General features: G+C 39.5%; 1 protein-coding gene across 1 annotated transcript in view; it reads right to left on the minus strand.

The window, feature by feature from the left end:
• Nucleotides 1-949: 949 nt before the first annotated feature.
• Nucleotides 950-14,226, minus strand: part of GlcAT-S (Glucuronyltransferase S) — a 41,433-nt gene continuing 28,156 nt past the window's right edge. The window contains exons 2-5 of the mRNA XM_065228214.1: nucleotides 12,968-13,267; nucleotides 12,625-12,887; nucleotides 12,206-12,560; nucleotides 950-2,965 (exon numbers count right to left, since the gene is read on the minus strand). Coding sequence (XP_065084286.1) covers nucleotides 2,904-2,965; nucleotides 12,206-12,560; nucleotides 12,625-12,887; nucleotides 12,968-13,267 — 980 coding nt within the window. The 3' untranslated portion in view covers nucleotides 950-2,903. The remainder of the gene's footprint in view (nucleotides 2,966-12,205; nucleotides 12,561-12,624; nucleotides 12,888-12,967; nucleotides 13,268-14,226) is intronic.

The following is a 14,226-nucleotide window of genomic DNA, read 5'->3' on the forward strand; positions in this document are numbered from 1 at the left end:
AGGTGTTCTCGGCTTCCATCAAAGCGAGTGTCACGTCAACACATTCCTACCCCTTCCTTTCTTGACCTGTGTTCGGGCGCGGCCGGCGCTGGTATTGCCTAGTTTGAGATCACCAGTTTTTACACATTGAGGATGATTGCTAGTCCCAAGCATCGTCTATTGGTTCTCTGTGTAATTACAGCTGGTCTGGCAATAACAGAGTAGCAACCGTGGGTGGTCAATCATGCTCATGCTCATGCTCAAAAAGTGTCCAAGTCACTAAAAGGTGACTCGCTACCAGGCCTACTATTAAGACCGGTATTTTTTTTTTATTGTCTGGAGAACTTCAAAAGTGATATTCCAGGAACTTTAAGTAAAATATCAGTGTACTTTCATAACATTCCAGTAGTGGTCTAAAGTGGGTTCCTAAGTATTACTTGTTGACGGTACTCTATCTTGCATCAAAAGTTCTCCATTATAAAGTACTGATCTTAACCAAATTTATTTGAAAACGAAAGTTAAGCATGGCACGCATTATTGTTGTGATAACTTGACAAAAAAGAAAGTCCACGTGGACATCAGGGTAGGGTGAGGAGTCGGGCCTATGTTCACGCTTGTCCACGGAGGGGAGTCAAAAATCATGCTTTTTCTGTCCCGGGGTATATGGATGGCTCCTAAACACGTGCGAAAGTAACATTATTGTGGACCACCCCCTTTTCCCTCGTAACATATTTTGCTATACCTATTACATGGCACGTCACAACTTCTGAAATCTCCCATCCACCCTCCGTGATTTATGCATGTTCGTCAACGCCACGGTTTTTCATTTGCTAATCAAATTGTCCCCACAAAATGATTCATATAAAAAAGATTCTTACAAGTCATAAACATATCATTTAAAAGAAAGCAGTTAAGGCGGTAAATTTTCGAAGAAATTCTCTCATAATAAAACACACGATTATCTTTCAAGCTGGTTGAAAATGGTTTATTTTCCTTCTTCTGTTCATCTTCGGCAAAAGGTACAAGGCAAATCGAAATATACCAGAGAAAACAGATCTTAGCTTCGTTTACAAATTATGCACGAACGTAGAAAGAATTGCTAATATCAAGATTGAATGAAACACCGATTTGATACAATTTGGATTAAGAGATATAGCTGTTTTGTTGTGTAGTAGTTTCGGTTTTGCGACACCAGTAACGCAGTAGAACTTATGTTAAATGAAGTTTCAATGTTTCCTTGATGAGAGTTAACTCTTTTCCTCATTATAAGTTTATCTTATTACAAACTGGGTAGGATGGTAGCTTGTCGATACATTTCAAACCACGGAAGACTAACTAGTTTTCTGTGAATTTGTGTTTTTTAACGATGAGTTAATAAGAAGCAGGGGATACCTAAGCATTGAATTGAGTTCTTTTATAGATAATTTCATGTAACTTTAGAGCTCAGTCTGGTGTCGCCGAGTTGGGTTGCTGTATTATGTTACATATTCTACGAGCAAAGTAGATTCCTACAGATATGCATTTCATTTGAAATGTATTGTCTTGCAAAACGTTTGTGAGATTGTTGCTGCTTGTTATCATTAATAGAATGTACCATTTTCCATTAAATGTTAGTGAAATTGTATGTATTCTATCATTCATGTTGTCGGTCTTGCTTTAAACAATCACTCCCAGTCAAAAGAAAACCATATTTACAAGATTTTATTAACCTCTTTGACTATGTTACTGTGTTGCACTTTGATAAAAAAAAATGCTTCAATGATGCAACAATCACAACCAAAAACAAACCATATCAAACGAACGATCATTGATGAAAACGAGGCATTGATTTTATCAATTTTATTAAATCACTAAAATTTGACCTGTCGGAAGTTTTACCGAAAAAAAAACTAAACTAATATCACAGCAAACTTAATGCAAAATAGAACTACGCGTCTGGAAGTGTTTCTATCACCAGATTTATGTAAATGTGAGTGTGTGGTATGCATAATTTGATTTTATACTATTTGCATAGTTAGTCCCTGTTCTTGTCTTTCGTGTTTCTTTTGTTTTCGGTATTCTACCTTGCTAGCTTAGAAAACTAAACTTCAAACGAATAAGCAAGGGCAGGCATGAAAAATCATTTGCATTCATTTGCTTCTAACATTATTCATCAACAGAATTCATTAAAATTATGTATGTATGTATAAATGTGAAGGTTTTGATATTAGCTACTACTTTTGTAAATCACTCAAATCGTTATCTCTTATGCATGATGAACCAGTGAACAGAACCCACCATATTTTTTCAGTGAATGTAAATTAAAAAAAAAAAAAAAAACAATAGCAAATTCGGCCCGCTCGAATTCGTCATGCATAAGAGATTGTTGTAAACTGTTCACAAAAGTTTTAGCTTATCTTTAAAACCTACAAAAATTTCATACATCATTTTATGGAAAAAGCAAATGAATGTAGATGATTTTGCATGCCTGAGCAAGAGCATTTATTATACGTTTAAGTCCGATCATTACCGATAAATCTGTGAATTCATATCCCATCTTAAAACGAAGCATTGACTTCCTACTTATTTACGTAACACGATTGTATCTATCATTTTTTTCTCGATCCGTGATCGGGTAGTGTGTGATAATCTCAAAAAGTGCATCATATTTCAAGGTTTTTCATTCCCAGCATTTGCCCAGCTTTAGTTCGTCCTTGAAGTTTAAATGTTCAAAAATCAACATTCTAATGATAATGTACAGTTATGTGCGTGTTGGATGAACTGATGCGTCTGTGATATCCTAGATTCCATTTTGAATAAACCACTTTTCAGTATATTTGTCTGGCACACTTCATGTTTCATCACTGAAACTGCTAAGCAAAATGAAGTTCTGATTCGTTACCGTTTGTTTAAAAAGAATTTGCTTTGCTAGGAGTAATGTAAAATTAGCTGAACCACGAGCCTAGTGTCTTGGATTTCCCGTCCTTTGTTACCTGGGCTGCTGTACCTGAAATGAGGAATGTAAATTGAAATGTTTATATTCTTTAAAAAACTGTTTATTATAGGAATACATAAGGAAAAGTGGGACCTTTGCCATCGGCCATGATATTAATACAAGTATTTGGACCTAGTAAATGTTGCAAATAATTGTATTTTGCTAAAGCTGCATTTGTTTTTAGAAATTGGGGCATTTTTACTGTAGATCTCAGAATGCCGAAAAAATAAATTTAAGTCCCAAAATCAACAATATTTTTAGATCCATAATTTTGAAATAGGGGAAATGGCTCTAATGTTGACCTATGGATCTAAGATTGAGCCCATCGCTGAAAATCTGCTATTTATCAATTTTATCTAGATAAACGCGTCATTGGGACGGTACTAATGGATATTTTTGGTCGCTATTGAAAATTTAGTCGATTGCTGAATTTATGTATGGGCCCAAATTAGGGGAATTTAGGCCAACATTACATCCATTTCCTCTATCTATATACAAAACAATGCTGGGACCATCAGGGCACCCGATTGAAGTGATTTGGATGGGCATAGTGAAAATGACAACTCCTTGTTGCTAACCTTTCGTGGATAAAGGGCGGGCTCTTCTCCCCATTCATTGAGGCATGTTCTTGTTGAATGGCTCATTTTCTGACCAATTAGCTGATCAAGTTGTTTGAAGGAGATTCTTAACTGTTTCAAGGAAACGAATAGGCGAATTGCCTATCAATCCATCCATTCGTTTTGGGCCCTTCATACAGAAACATGGTGAGAACAATCAGAGGTTATTAAGCATGATCAAGTTCAACAGTGAGGAGAGCCCAAAGCTATCAGACTTGTTTCCGTGCTACAATGAGTGGTAGACCACTATCACCATTATCATCACTAGGCCAAATGATATCTTGCTGAATGGGTCATACGACAAAATTGTAAGGAATGAGAGATTGAACTAAAAAAATGCGTAACAAAAAATGAACTTGATACAAATAAGATTCTAACCGGCGCCGGTGGTGTAGTGGTAAGCGTCACTACTTTCTAACACCCCGATGGGTCTGGGTTCAATCCCAGCCGAGGTCGGTGGGATTTTTCTGAGGCATAGAAATCTCTGGTCACGTCTTCCTTCGGAAGGGAAGTAAAGCCGTTGGTTCCGGCCCATGTGTGTTGAATGAATGGGTGCGATATCCTACGCAGGTTTGGAAGCTGCCTTCTTGCACATTCGATTGCCGTCAATCGATGTCCGTCGGTGATTGGCACTAGATTGCGGAACAGAGACCGACGTTAAATAAAGGAAAGAAGACAAATAAGATTCTAAATCTTATGATAATACTTCAACACAATTGAAGCAAAATAAGGGGGGTTATGATAACTTGAATGAACTGCTGTCGCAAGTTGATTGGTCTGAAGTATACTAAAGCCATGACGTCGATAGCACTGTCAGCTCCTTCAACCGTATTCTGCACAATTGCATCATTCCAACTTTACCGCTAAAAAGGCCCCTAAGGAATCCTGCTTGGCCCAATGCGCATCTTCGCATATTGTAATCGTTACAATCGTTTTTTGTACAAAATGTACGTTAGACGGAGACAAGATAATCTTCGGCGAAACCCGAAACTGTTTTGGAGCTTTGAAAATTCAAAACGTAAGGAGAGTGGCTTGCCGACTTCGATGCACTTAGGAGATGTTCATGCTCTTTCTGCAGAAGCAAAGTGCGAGCTTTTCTCTAAAAAAAAATTGTCAGCGTGTTTGAGATTCGTATGTCAACTGTGGAGGAGATAGTTGTAGCTGTTGATCTAGTATCAAGAGACGCGGTGGATCTTTATGTATTCAACATCAACACAGCGACGGTTGAATCAGCTCTACAGAAACTCCAAGCAGTTTTATCAACCAGACCCGGCTGGCATTCCTTCGTGTGTATTCAAAAAGTGTAGTGCACTTTTGGTTGCTCCTCTCCAAGCAATGTTCAACCAATCATTGCAGCAACAATGGTTTCCTTCTGCTTGGAAGACCTCCCGTATGGAAGCATGCACAAGAAAGGCGATAAGTCAGATATTTCTAACTACCGTGGGATAACTTCCTTGTCAGATGGATCTAAGTGCCTCGAAATCATGAGCATGAGCATAAGCATGATTGACCGCCCACGGTTGCTACTCTGTTATTGCCAGATCAGCTGTAATTACATAGAGAACCAATAGACGATGCTTGGGACTAGCAATCATCCTCAATATGTAAAAACTGGTGATCTCAAATTAGGCAATACCAGCGCCAGCCGCGCCTGAACGCAGGTCAAGAAAGGAATGGGTAGGAATGTGTTGACGTGACACTCGCTTTGATGGAAGCCGAGAAATACTCTGCACTTCCACGAGGAGTCACTGGGATGTTGGGTAAGAGGGTAGGGTTTGCAGCAAGGTTCGTTTTGGTAAACGATAAGCTGAATTGATGTTTAAACGATAGGGAGGGGTTACTGTATAAATAAATAAAACAAGAATGATTTCAGTCAAATAACCAAAGCTGCACCAAAAGCAACCGGCCAAATTCATATTATATTATAATAAAATAAAAAGTAAATAACAATGATAAGCTATTTGATGCACCTTCTGGTCCTTTAGGATCTACAGGACAACTTTTTTCTAGAAATGAAAATTATAGTTATATAATGATAGTTATATAGTGATATAATGAGATTTAAAAAATGTGAAATAAAACTAATTTACTAGTCATGCAATATATAAAATAATGTTAAATAAACAAGTATTACAAAATACAAATAAGCTCGATTTCAGTTAACCTCAATACATTCAACTGATTTCAACTTCTGATATTTTATTGGAATTGAAACAAACACTTTATTATGCACCATGGAATTTCTTAACGCAATATGGAATGCTTTTTTTAAGATATTGGTAAGCTTTCATAATGCATCAATAGTCAGACAAATCGAGGTTATTTGGACAGTTAACAGTTTTTATGCAATTGTAATCATGCATTCCAATGTTTTTTGTATTTTCCTGAACGAAGGCTGAAAATAGTGAATCATTATAATATTAATCTAAAAATGTCGAAGAGCTGAAAATAAACTTAAAGATTTAAATCAATGCGTCCAGCCTAAACGGAGGGCTCGCGAACACAATAAGCTTCCTCATCACTCATATTCAGAATTTGATTAAATAAGAATTTACAAATATACAAATAAATACATCAATAAGTTATGTAACTTTCTATCCTGGAAAGGAAAAATTAAATGGTTAATTTCACTGTCATATAAACGTTAAACATACATTAGAGAAAATCAAATGATGTTAAGTTGCTTCTTCCAGTTATGTTTTGACCCTGTTATAAATTCAAAGTGTTTTTTATGTTACTTCATACGCGAAGTTAACGATTTTCAGAGTTGGTTGGAAATGCTAACATGAAGCTTTAGTGTGATGATTTATTAGCTAGAGAATGATCTTTTCGAAGAGGGTAGGTGGATAGTTCCGTTAGAGTACGGCAGTATGAAAATTGAATAGAAGTTGAAAATGAGCGAAGGGCCATTAAAGCGACAGTTCTATCTTGTAAACTGTCGCTTTAATGGCCCTTCGCTCATTTTCAACTTCTATTCAATTTTCATACTGCCGTACTCTAACGGAACTATCCACCTACCCTCTTCTAAAAGATCATTCTCTAGCTAATAAATCATCACACTAAAGCTTCATGTTAGCATTTCCAACCAACCCTGTTATAAATATTTATCAATGAATCCTGATGAATGTGGGCGTCTTAGTGGAATACCTGTATAATGAGAGAGAGAAGGATTAGTATTTTCCATTTAATTCCACTACTTTATTTGCTTATCCTTGACAGATACGCGTATTTCGTCTACAATGTGCAGACTTCTTCAGTGTCTTGTACTAATACTCGACTATCATTTATTTATCAATGAATATTTAATAATAATAACATAGGACCTAGAATGTATTCAAGCTCAAACTATATCAAGATGGAAATAAAATCATAGTGAATTATTCGTATACACCTAACCGTAAAAAGCCGAGGAACATGCATCATGCAACCGTGGTCATCACTCTGACAAATGAAACGATGAACGATGAACATACATAAATCTCGAATACTCCCCCGAAGGGACGCATCCACTCCCGCAAACAATGCATCCGGCGCAACCAGCATCCCGCCCACGCATGCCAATACCACCATCAGATAGGAGAAATTTTCCCCTACCTGATGGCGGCGCCAAAACGCGTGGGCGAGCCACCAACCACACCAAACCGACAATCAAACGCACTGCCCACAAAAGCAGACCCGTCCCCTCGAAAATGCAATCAAGAAATGTGTAAGAACAATCTTCAACTGGAACATACTCACCAAATCAATACATCCGGGAGTGCATTCCTGATGCTTATCTTTCTCTAGTCATCTCTAAACAACCACAACTAAACATCTTTCCACTCTGTACACAAAGTAATGCATTTTGCAAAAACCTAATAATAGATCCACGCGGTCAAGTACCAGCTCCACCGTTACATTTCTTGGGTCGATTCTAAGCTACAATAAACTATCAAACATGACCAAACACAATCACGATAGTGAAATCGAAACTTAAACGCACGAAATCTTTCCAATTCAGACACAATAGTTAGCTCCAAAAGCTCTTTCTACACATCAACCAACACTACTAATAGCCTCACAATAATTATATTTAATTTTCCTCCCGCCGATTCTAGCCGCACAAACCGCCAGAAACACAAAATTCAAATAGCGATCTAAGTGCCTCGAAATCATCATCAATCAAGTACTGTTCAGCTCTTGCAGGAACTACATCAGTGCCTCTCAACACGGATTCTACCCCAAACGATCCGTGGACCTCGCCGTGGACAGCAATCTGTGTGAACTTACGTCTTTTTGCATCGGCACAATGTACGATGGGGCTCAGGTTGATGCTGTATACACCGACATAAAGGCTGCTTTTGACACCATGAACCACGATATTCTTCTTACCAAGCTACTTCGACTAGGCGTTTCCAGCAGAGTATGTAATTGGCTTCGTTCGTACTTAAGCAACAAGCAACTCTTTGTTAAAATTTGATCAACAGTGTCTGCTCCGTGTACTTCGTGCTCTGATGTGCCACAAGGTAGCATCATTGGTCCGTTGTTATTCGTATTATTTTTCAATGACGTGACGATCCTTTTAGCAAATGGGGGACTCGTATCGGCGACGCAAAAAGCCTATTTTATACAACTACACGATCGATGGGCAGGAACTAGAGCGCGTTGATTAAGTGAAGGATCTTGGAGTGTTGCTGAATCACCAATTCACGTTCAAGATGCATTATTCAGCTGTTGTTGACAAAGCCAACCGTCAACTACGAACCTGCTGTGCCTAACGTCTTACAACACATACAGTTTGATTGCTCGGACCCAAACGGACGTTATCTACACAGATCTTACGGCAGCCTTCGATTAGCTGAACCACGAAATTGCGATCGGTAAGCTTGATAGGCTAGGGATCGGTGGAAATCTTTTGAGATGATATCGTTCATACCTCACGGAGAGCCAATTGACAGTAACTTTGGGTACTTGTCGCTCAGCAAGCTTCTGTGCAAAGTCCGGTATACCTCAGGGTAGCCATCTGGGACCATTGTTATTTCTCCTTTACTTCGACGACGTTCACCATGTTATCACAGGGCCACGATTATCGTTTGCAGACGATCTTAAAGTTTTTCTGCGCATCCGCTCACTCGCCGACTGCCGTTCTCTCCAAAATCAGATTGACATCTTTGCTGACTGGTGTAGTCTAAACCGACTGGTGGTCAACCCAGCTAAGTGTACAGTTATTACTTTCTCACGCAAGAAACAACCGATTATTTTCAACTACAAACTACTAGGCACGACTATCGAACGGGTACATTGCGTGAAAGACTTAGGCGTTTTTCTAGACTCAAAGCTGACATACTCACACCATATATCGTTTGTCGTCGACAAAGCGTCCAGAACGCTTGGCTTTGTCTTCAAGATTACTAAGAACTTCACAGACTTCACTTACTGCTTGAAATCGCTCTATTGCTCTCTCGTACGATCTACGTTGGAATACTGCTCTGCAGTCTGGAGCCCGAACTACAATAATGGGGCCGAGCGAATTGAATCTGTGCAACGACGTTTTCTTCGCTTCGTGCTCCGTAAGCTACCTTGGAGCCTATTTTCGTTTATAACTGTAGTAACTGTAGTATATGTAGTCTGTATAATCTGTACTTTTTTTTTACAACGCATCATTGGGACTGTTTCTAGTCTGTTGTTTGTTATTGTTATTTCTCAGTTCACACCCTGGCTGGCTGCTGCCTACCGATCTGCACTTAAGCCAGGCATGAACCTACGGAAATATAGTCGTGGCCTATGCTAGACCGTATAGCATAACGACTTTCTTTTCACTAGCAGGCATTTTGGTCCCACTAGCGTCCGATTAGGGGATAGTAAGAGATTAAAAGAATAAAGAAGAGAGATAGAGGATTTTGTTGTTTTACTGAAAAGAAAAGAAAAAAAAAACACGCCAGCTTGTTGTGCAACATCAGGTTTGTTCGCTTTCATTCCGTTCCAAGGGGCAACGTGCATCGTCGTCGTACTCAAATATCTGGGAACCTCCAGAGGTGCACAGGGCCAAAATAAAAGACTTCCATTCTGGGCAGCTGCTTGACCTGGGCCCAGGTCAAATTCCTATCGGCTTGCTTAATTTCCTTGTTGACGCTTCGCCGCCTTAGTATTTGCCTTTGCTGCGATGTTCTGGCGGATTTAATTCATAATCAAACGCTTGCCTGCAGACTGTTTCTATTGCTATCGGCTTCTGATGACATTTACATCTGAGATCCATTTGTGAGGCCACCAGCCACAAGTTATATACCGCAGGCAGCGGTTGATGAGACCTGTAGCTTTTGAGTGATCTCCACTGGTGCTGCACAGATTCCACGTTTTAATCGAAGTTTCGAATTTTGATACGTTGACCAATCTGATTTGATCTCCGCTTTTGTGTAAATGTAATATTATCACCGACCTTATTACCATCACCTTAGTGTGTGACATCAGGTGTACTACAAATAATCGCATAACAGTCCCATCTTTGCTTAATTTCCTATCCATATGGGATTGATATGCGATTATGGGCAGTGTACGCTCCTCTGTGTTTTCGTTACCAATGCAGTTAATTTGACACGTTTGTTGCATTTCTGTATGTCTCAATATTATTCTTGCTGAACCACCGTCAAACCCACTATCCAGAGACAGCGAACCACTTTAACACCTGAAATTATACAAAAACAAATTAAACATGAGCACCAAACCACCCCCCCCCCCCCCACCCTTTCCCTGATTGCAACAGCTCCAAGCCATGCAACAGGATCATTTCTTGCCCCATGACAACTTGATCCAGTTGCTTTCAGGTTCATTGTTTTGGCGCCAGCCGGGAGAGACTTGGTCCTGTACCAAATGCTTTCCTTGTCTCCATTCCGCTCAGCTACTCGCAATTGATTGTGATATAGCGGGCGGAATATTACAATGTGAGACAAATTCAATGCAGACGTCTTCCAAATTTGGCCGATCGTCAGGTAATCAGTGGGTTACCACCTGGCACCTCTTAGCAAGCACTATGCTACGAAGCGGACCGGAAGTTTCAATGAACAACATCCCCCACTATTTCTAGTCTATTTCTAGTCTGTTGATGCAAACATAACGAATAAACAAATAAACAACTAGGATTTAATTTAAAAATCGTGAAAGACTTCAATGATCCATTTTGCTTGCTCTTTATTGCTCTCTAGTTAGATCAATACTAGAATTTGCATCGGTCGCCGTATGAAGCTGTGTGGATCTCCAGGATCGAATCATTGGCGTGACCCAGTAAACTTACCGCCTTATGAGCATCATTGTGCTTTGCTGAGTATCGACCCGCTGGCAAATCGTCGTAAGATGGATCAAGCTGTATTTGGAGCTAAGATACTTCGCGCAGAGTTTGATAGTTCAGCCTTACTGGATCGTATGAGGATTTATGCCCCAGAACGAGTGTTGCGGTCACTAATCCAACCAACTCCGGGGAATACTTTATATGGCTCCAATAACCCCGTTAACTCTATAAGCAGACGGTTTCAAGAAAGGTATCATGTTTTTGATTTTAATATGCCTACAAACACTTTTAAACAACGTTTACGATCTCTGCATATTTTAATTGAACTAGGTTTAAGAATGTTTCATTAAGACCACGATGTCAGATAACTACTATGTTCAAATAGTAAAATAACTATCGAGGAAGATAAAGTTGGTTGAGTTGGAGGCGAACCAGCCCCAGGCTGAAAGCCTCCCTAATAAAGATAAATTAATTAATTAATTAAAGTTGGTTGTATGCTTTTTGTATATTCCTGAGAAGGTTCTCTGATTAAATAAATACTATTCCTAAAAATTTGGAAGATATGGGAGTTTGAAATTCCCTGAGAATTCATTTTTTCCCCCATGCAATATAAAATTTCCTAAAGACTCTAGGTTTTCAAGTTTTTTTTTAGGTAATAAACACCCTATGACACCCACCACAAGGTCATCAACGTGCAACTATGGACAGCTCAATTTTTATCCTATTTATTCTATAAATAAGTGAGCACGAATATGATTATCTGCTAGAAAACGCCAACGAGACTACATAGATAAGCTCAAAAATACAGTTTCAACTGATAATATTTAATAGACATCAGTCTGTCCAACACTATAAGCTCCGCACAACTCGCGGCGCCTGCACGGTTCATCGATTGCAAAGTGTAGTATTTCTTGTTATAAATATCAAATATGTCGTATGTTATAATTTTATCCTTAGGTAAACTTAGTAATTATCACCCATATTCTCGTTCACGCCACCCACCCCACACAAAAATAATAATTTTCTTAACTGAAAAACACATCCTGAACAAAAACGAGAATATGGTTGTATATCTTCACTATCGCAACTTCGGGTAATCCTCGAAGGTATTTGTGTTCCATTCTGGCACATTTGAATTACCTGAAATTACTCTCTCCTACTCGAATTGTGCTTCGACCCTGTTTGGGGCAAAACAAAAGCTGTCCTTAAAGCCATGGCTTTCCAAATTGTCTTAAGAACAACTCATACTGAACAAAAGCAGCCAGCCGCATAATGCTTTACGATCAAGGTTACCAGTCGTCTGCAATCAACTGGTTATCACCTCCCGCCGCACACCTTATCGATAACGTTATACAATGAAGCTATCAAACTTACCCGCCGTCTGACTGATATGATTCACGCCCATCGTTTCGAGCTTCCTGAGGAGAACCCCCAGGTTGAATTTGTTACTCTCCAGTACGCCACTGCTAATCCGTATCTTTGGTGGTTTATTGTTTTTGGTTTGAGTATGCCAAACCAATATTTCCGTGCAGTTGTTGGCTTTCGGTTCGATATCCTGCATCTTCAGTCCAATGCTCTTGAGAAATTCATCCTCCTCGTAGCCGGCCTTGAACGGCATCGTCACATTCGGACTGAGACCCATGTATTCCAGATTGACTGCGAATCCGGCCATATCCACGGGCCATTTCCGTTTCGCCGGCCAAGAGTCGAAAAAACCGTCAACTTTACCCTTAAAACGATGGAAGGAATTCATTAGTACCCATGTACTCGCATATCGCTGTGTAAATACATACATGCTTCACCACCGGTGTGCTGACGGCATAATCGCCAATGAGGCCCACCGGAAACATGGATACTTTTTTAGTGCTGCGAATTTCGCTGAACAACTTCAGGTCAAAAGTGTTATCATCGTCGCCGAAATATAGTACACCTGCCTTTTTATTATTGTTACGTATCCAAGCAAGTGCGGCTCGCCGATTAGCAACACCCCGGGGGACAAGCTTCTTGGTGCGATAAAACTCCGGCATAGGACTAGCAATGTGGGTGTAGGGAATGCCTATATGAATCATATAGAAAATACAACCGGCATGAGTCATGGAATTATGTACCAACAAACAAAATCAAACAACCATTTACCGAATTTTTTAAGCAGGTTGTTGAGGAAGTTACTACACACAGGCGTATCGTCTGCTACTATCCAATGCAGATAAGGAATGTGCATCAACGTTTGACCGAGGCGTGTAATTTCTGCTACCTGTTCCCTTCGAGGATAGGTTGGCGTCACGAAGTAGATGATCGGCTCAGGATCTGCATGGACGATGCTGTTATCACTGGCGATGGAGCTGTACAGCAGTTTGCGGGTGTCCTGAAAGCTTTCGAAACACACCACCATGCTGTCATTCTCCGGAACTGTCGAGTATTCTTTGTTAGTGTCATCTGGGAAATAAGAAAAAAAAAATAGAGGGAGAGATAGAGAAAGATAATTAATACTCGGTCGTCTCAGGGATGTGATGTTAAGTAGGGAGTTTTTAGGGGCTGTTCATAAAGTACGTAGACCGTTTTTGGGATGTTTTAGACACCCCCCTCTCCCCGCGTTGAAAATCGTGCATACACATTTTTGGAAATTTGTATGTAACATAGACCCCCCCCCTCCACCTGTCTACATGGTTTATGAACAGTCCCTATTACTGATATTGATCGATAGCATCTACACCGTGCAGTTCAAAGAGTAGATTGAAAAACATAGAACTGATCATTATAAGTTAGTATAACCTTTGCACGGTTACATAGCAACTTGCAAACACATGACAAACAGTCGGATTTCGGTACAGCGAGCTTGTTGCGAATCAATCATCATAATATTCCCTTATCTTTTATTGAGTGTTTTTTTTTTAATGGTGCCACTTGAAAAGGGTTATTTTGATACTTAACAGGACTTGGGAGCCACTGATTTCGAATTTTTAAATGGGGCTTATCTGTAATATTGACTGATTGAATTTGCTGGATAATAATAAGGCATAACACGCTTGGCAGAATGCTATTAAACTGAATGGATCAGTAAGTCGAAAATAGTTGGCATCTGTATTGTTCCTGTTCAAAAAAGAATGAACAGGCACAAACACAAGACGAACTCATGCTGAGGCATACACTACAAACAATTATTCACGTAAATAGCCCCTGATATATTCAGCTTCTATCATTACTCCATAAATATCAATAGAAATTCAGATGAAAGTTACGTGATTATTATATCCGACGATGTTAGGTGTGTTTCCCGTAAATGGTAAGTGATTTGCAAGTATGAAAAAATCAGTGCGATTCAATATGGCCGTGATGCAGCGTTGGTGTCAGTTTGTTGTGTAAGGGTACAAAGACGTAGTCAGGATTCTAATTAG

This window comes from Ochlerotatus camptorhynchus, unplaced genomic scaffold, assembly GCF_037179485.1.
Source record: "Ochlerotatus camptorhynchus isolate MF236.1 unplaced genomic scaffold, CSIRO-AGI_Acam_v1.1 ptg000284l, whole genome shotgun sequence".
Taxonomy (NCBI): Eukaryota; Metazoa; Arthropoda; class Insecta; order Diptera; family Culicidae; genus Ochlerotatus; species Ochlerotatus camptorhynchus.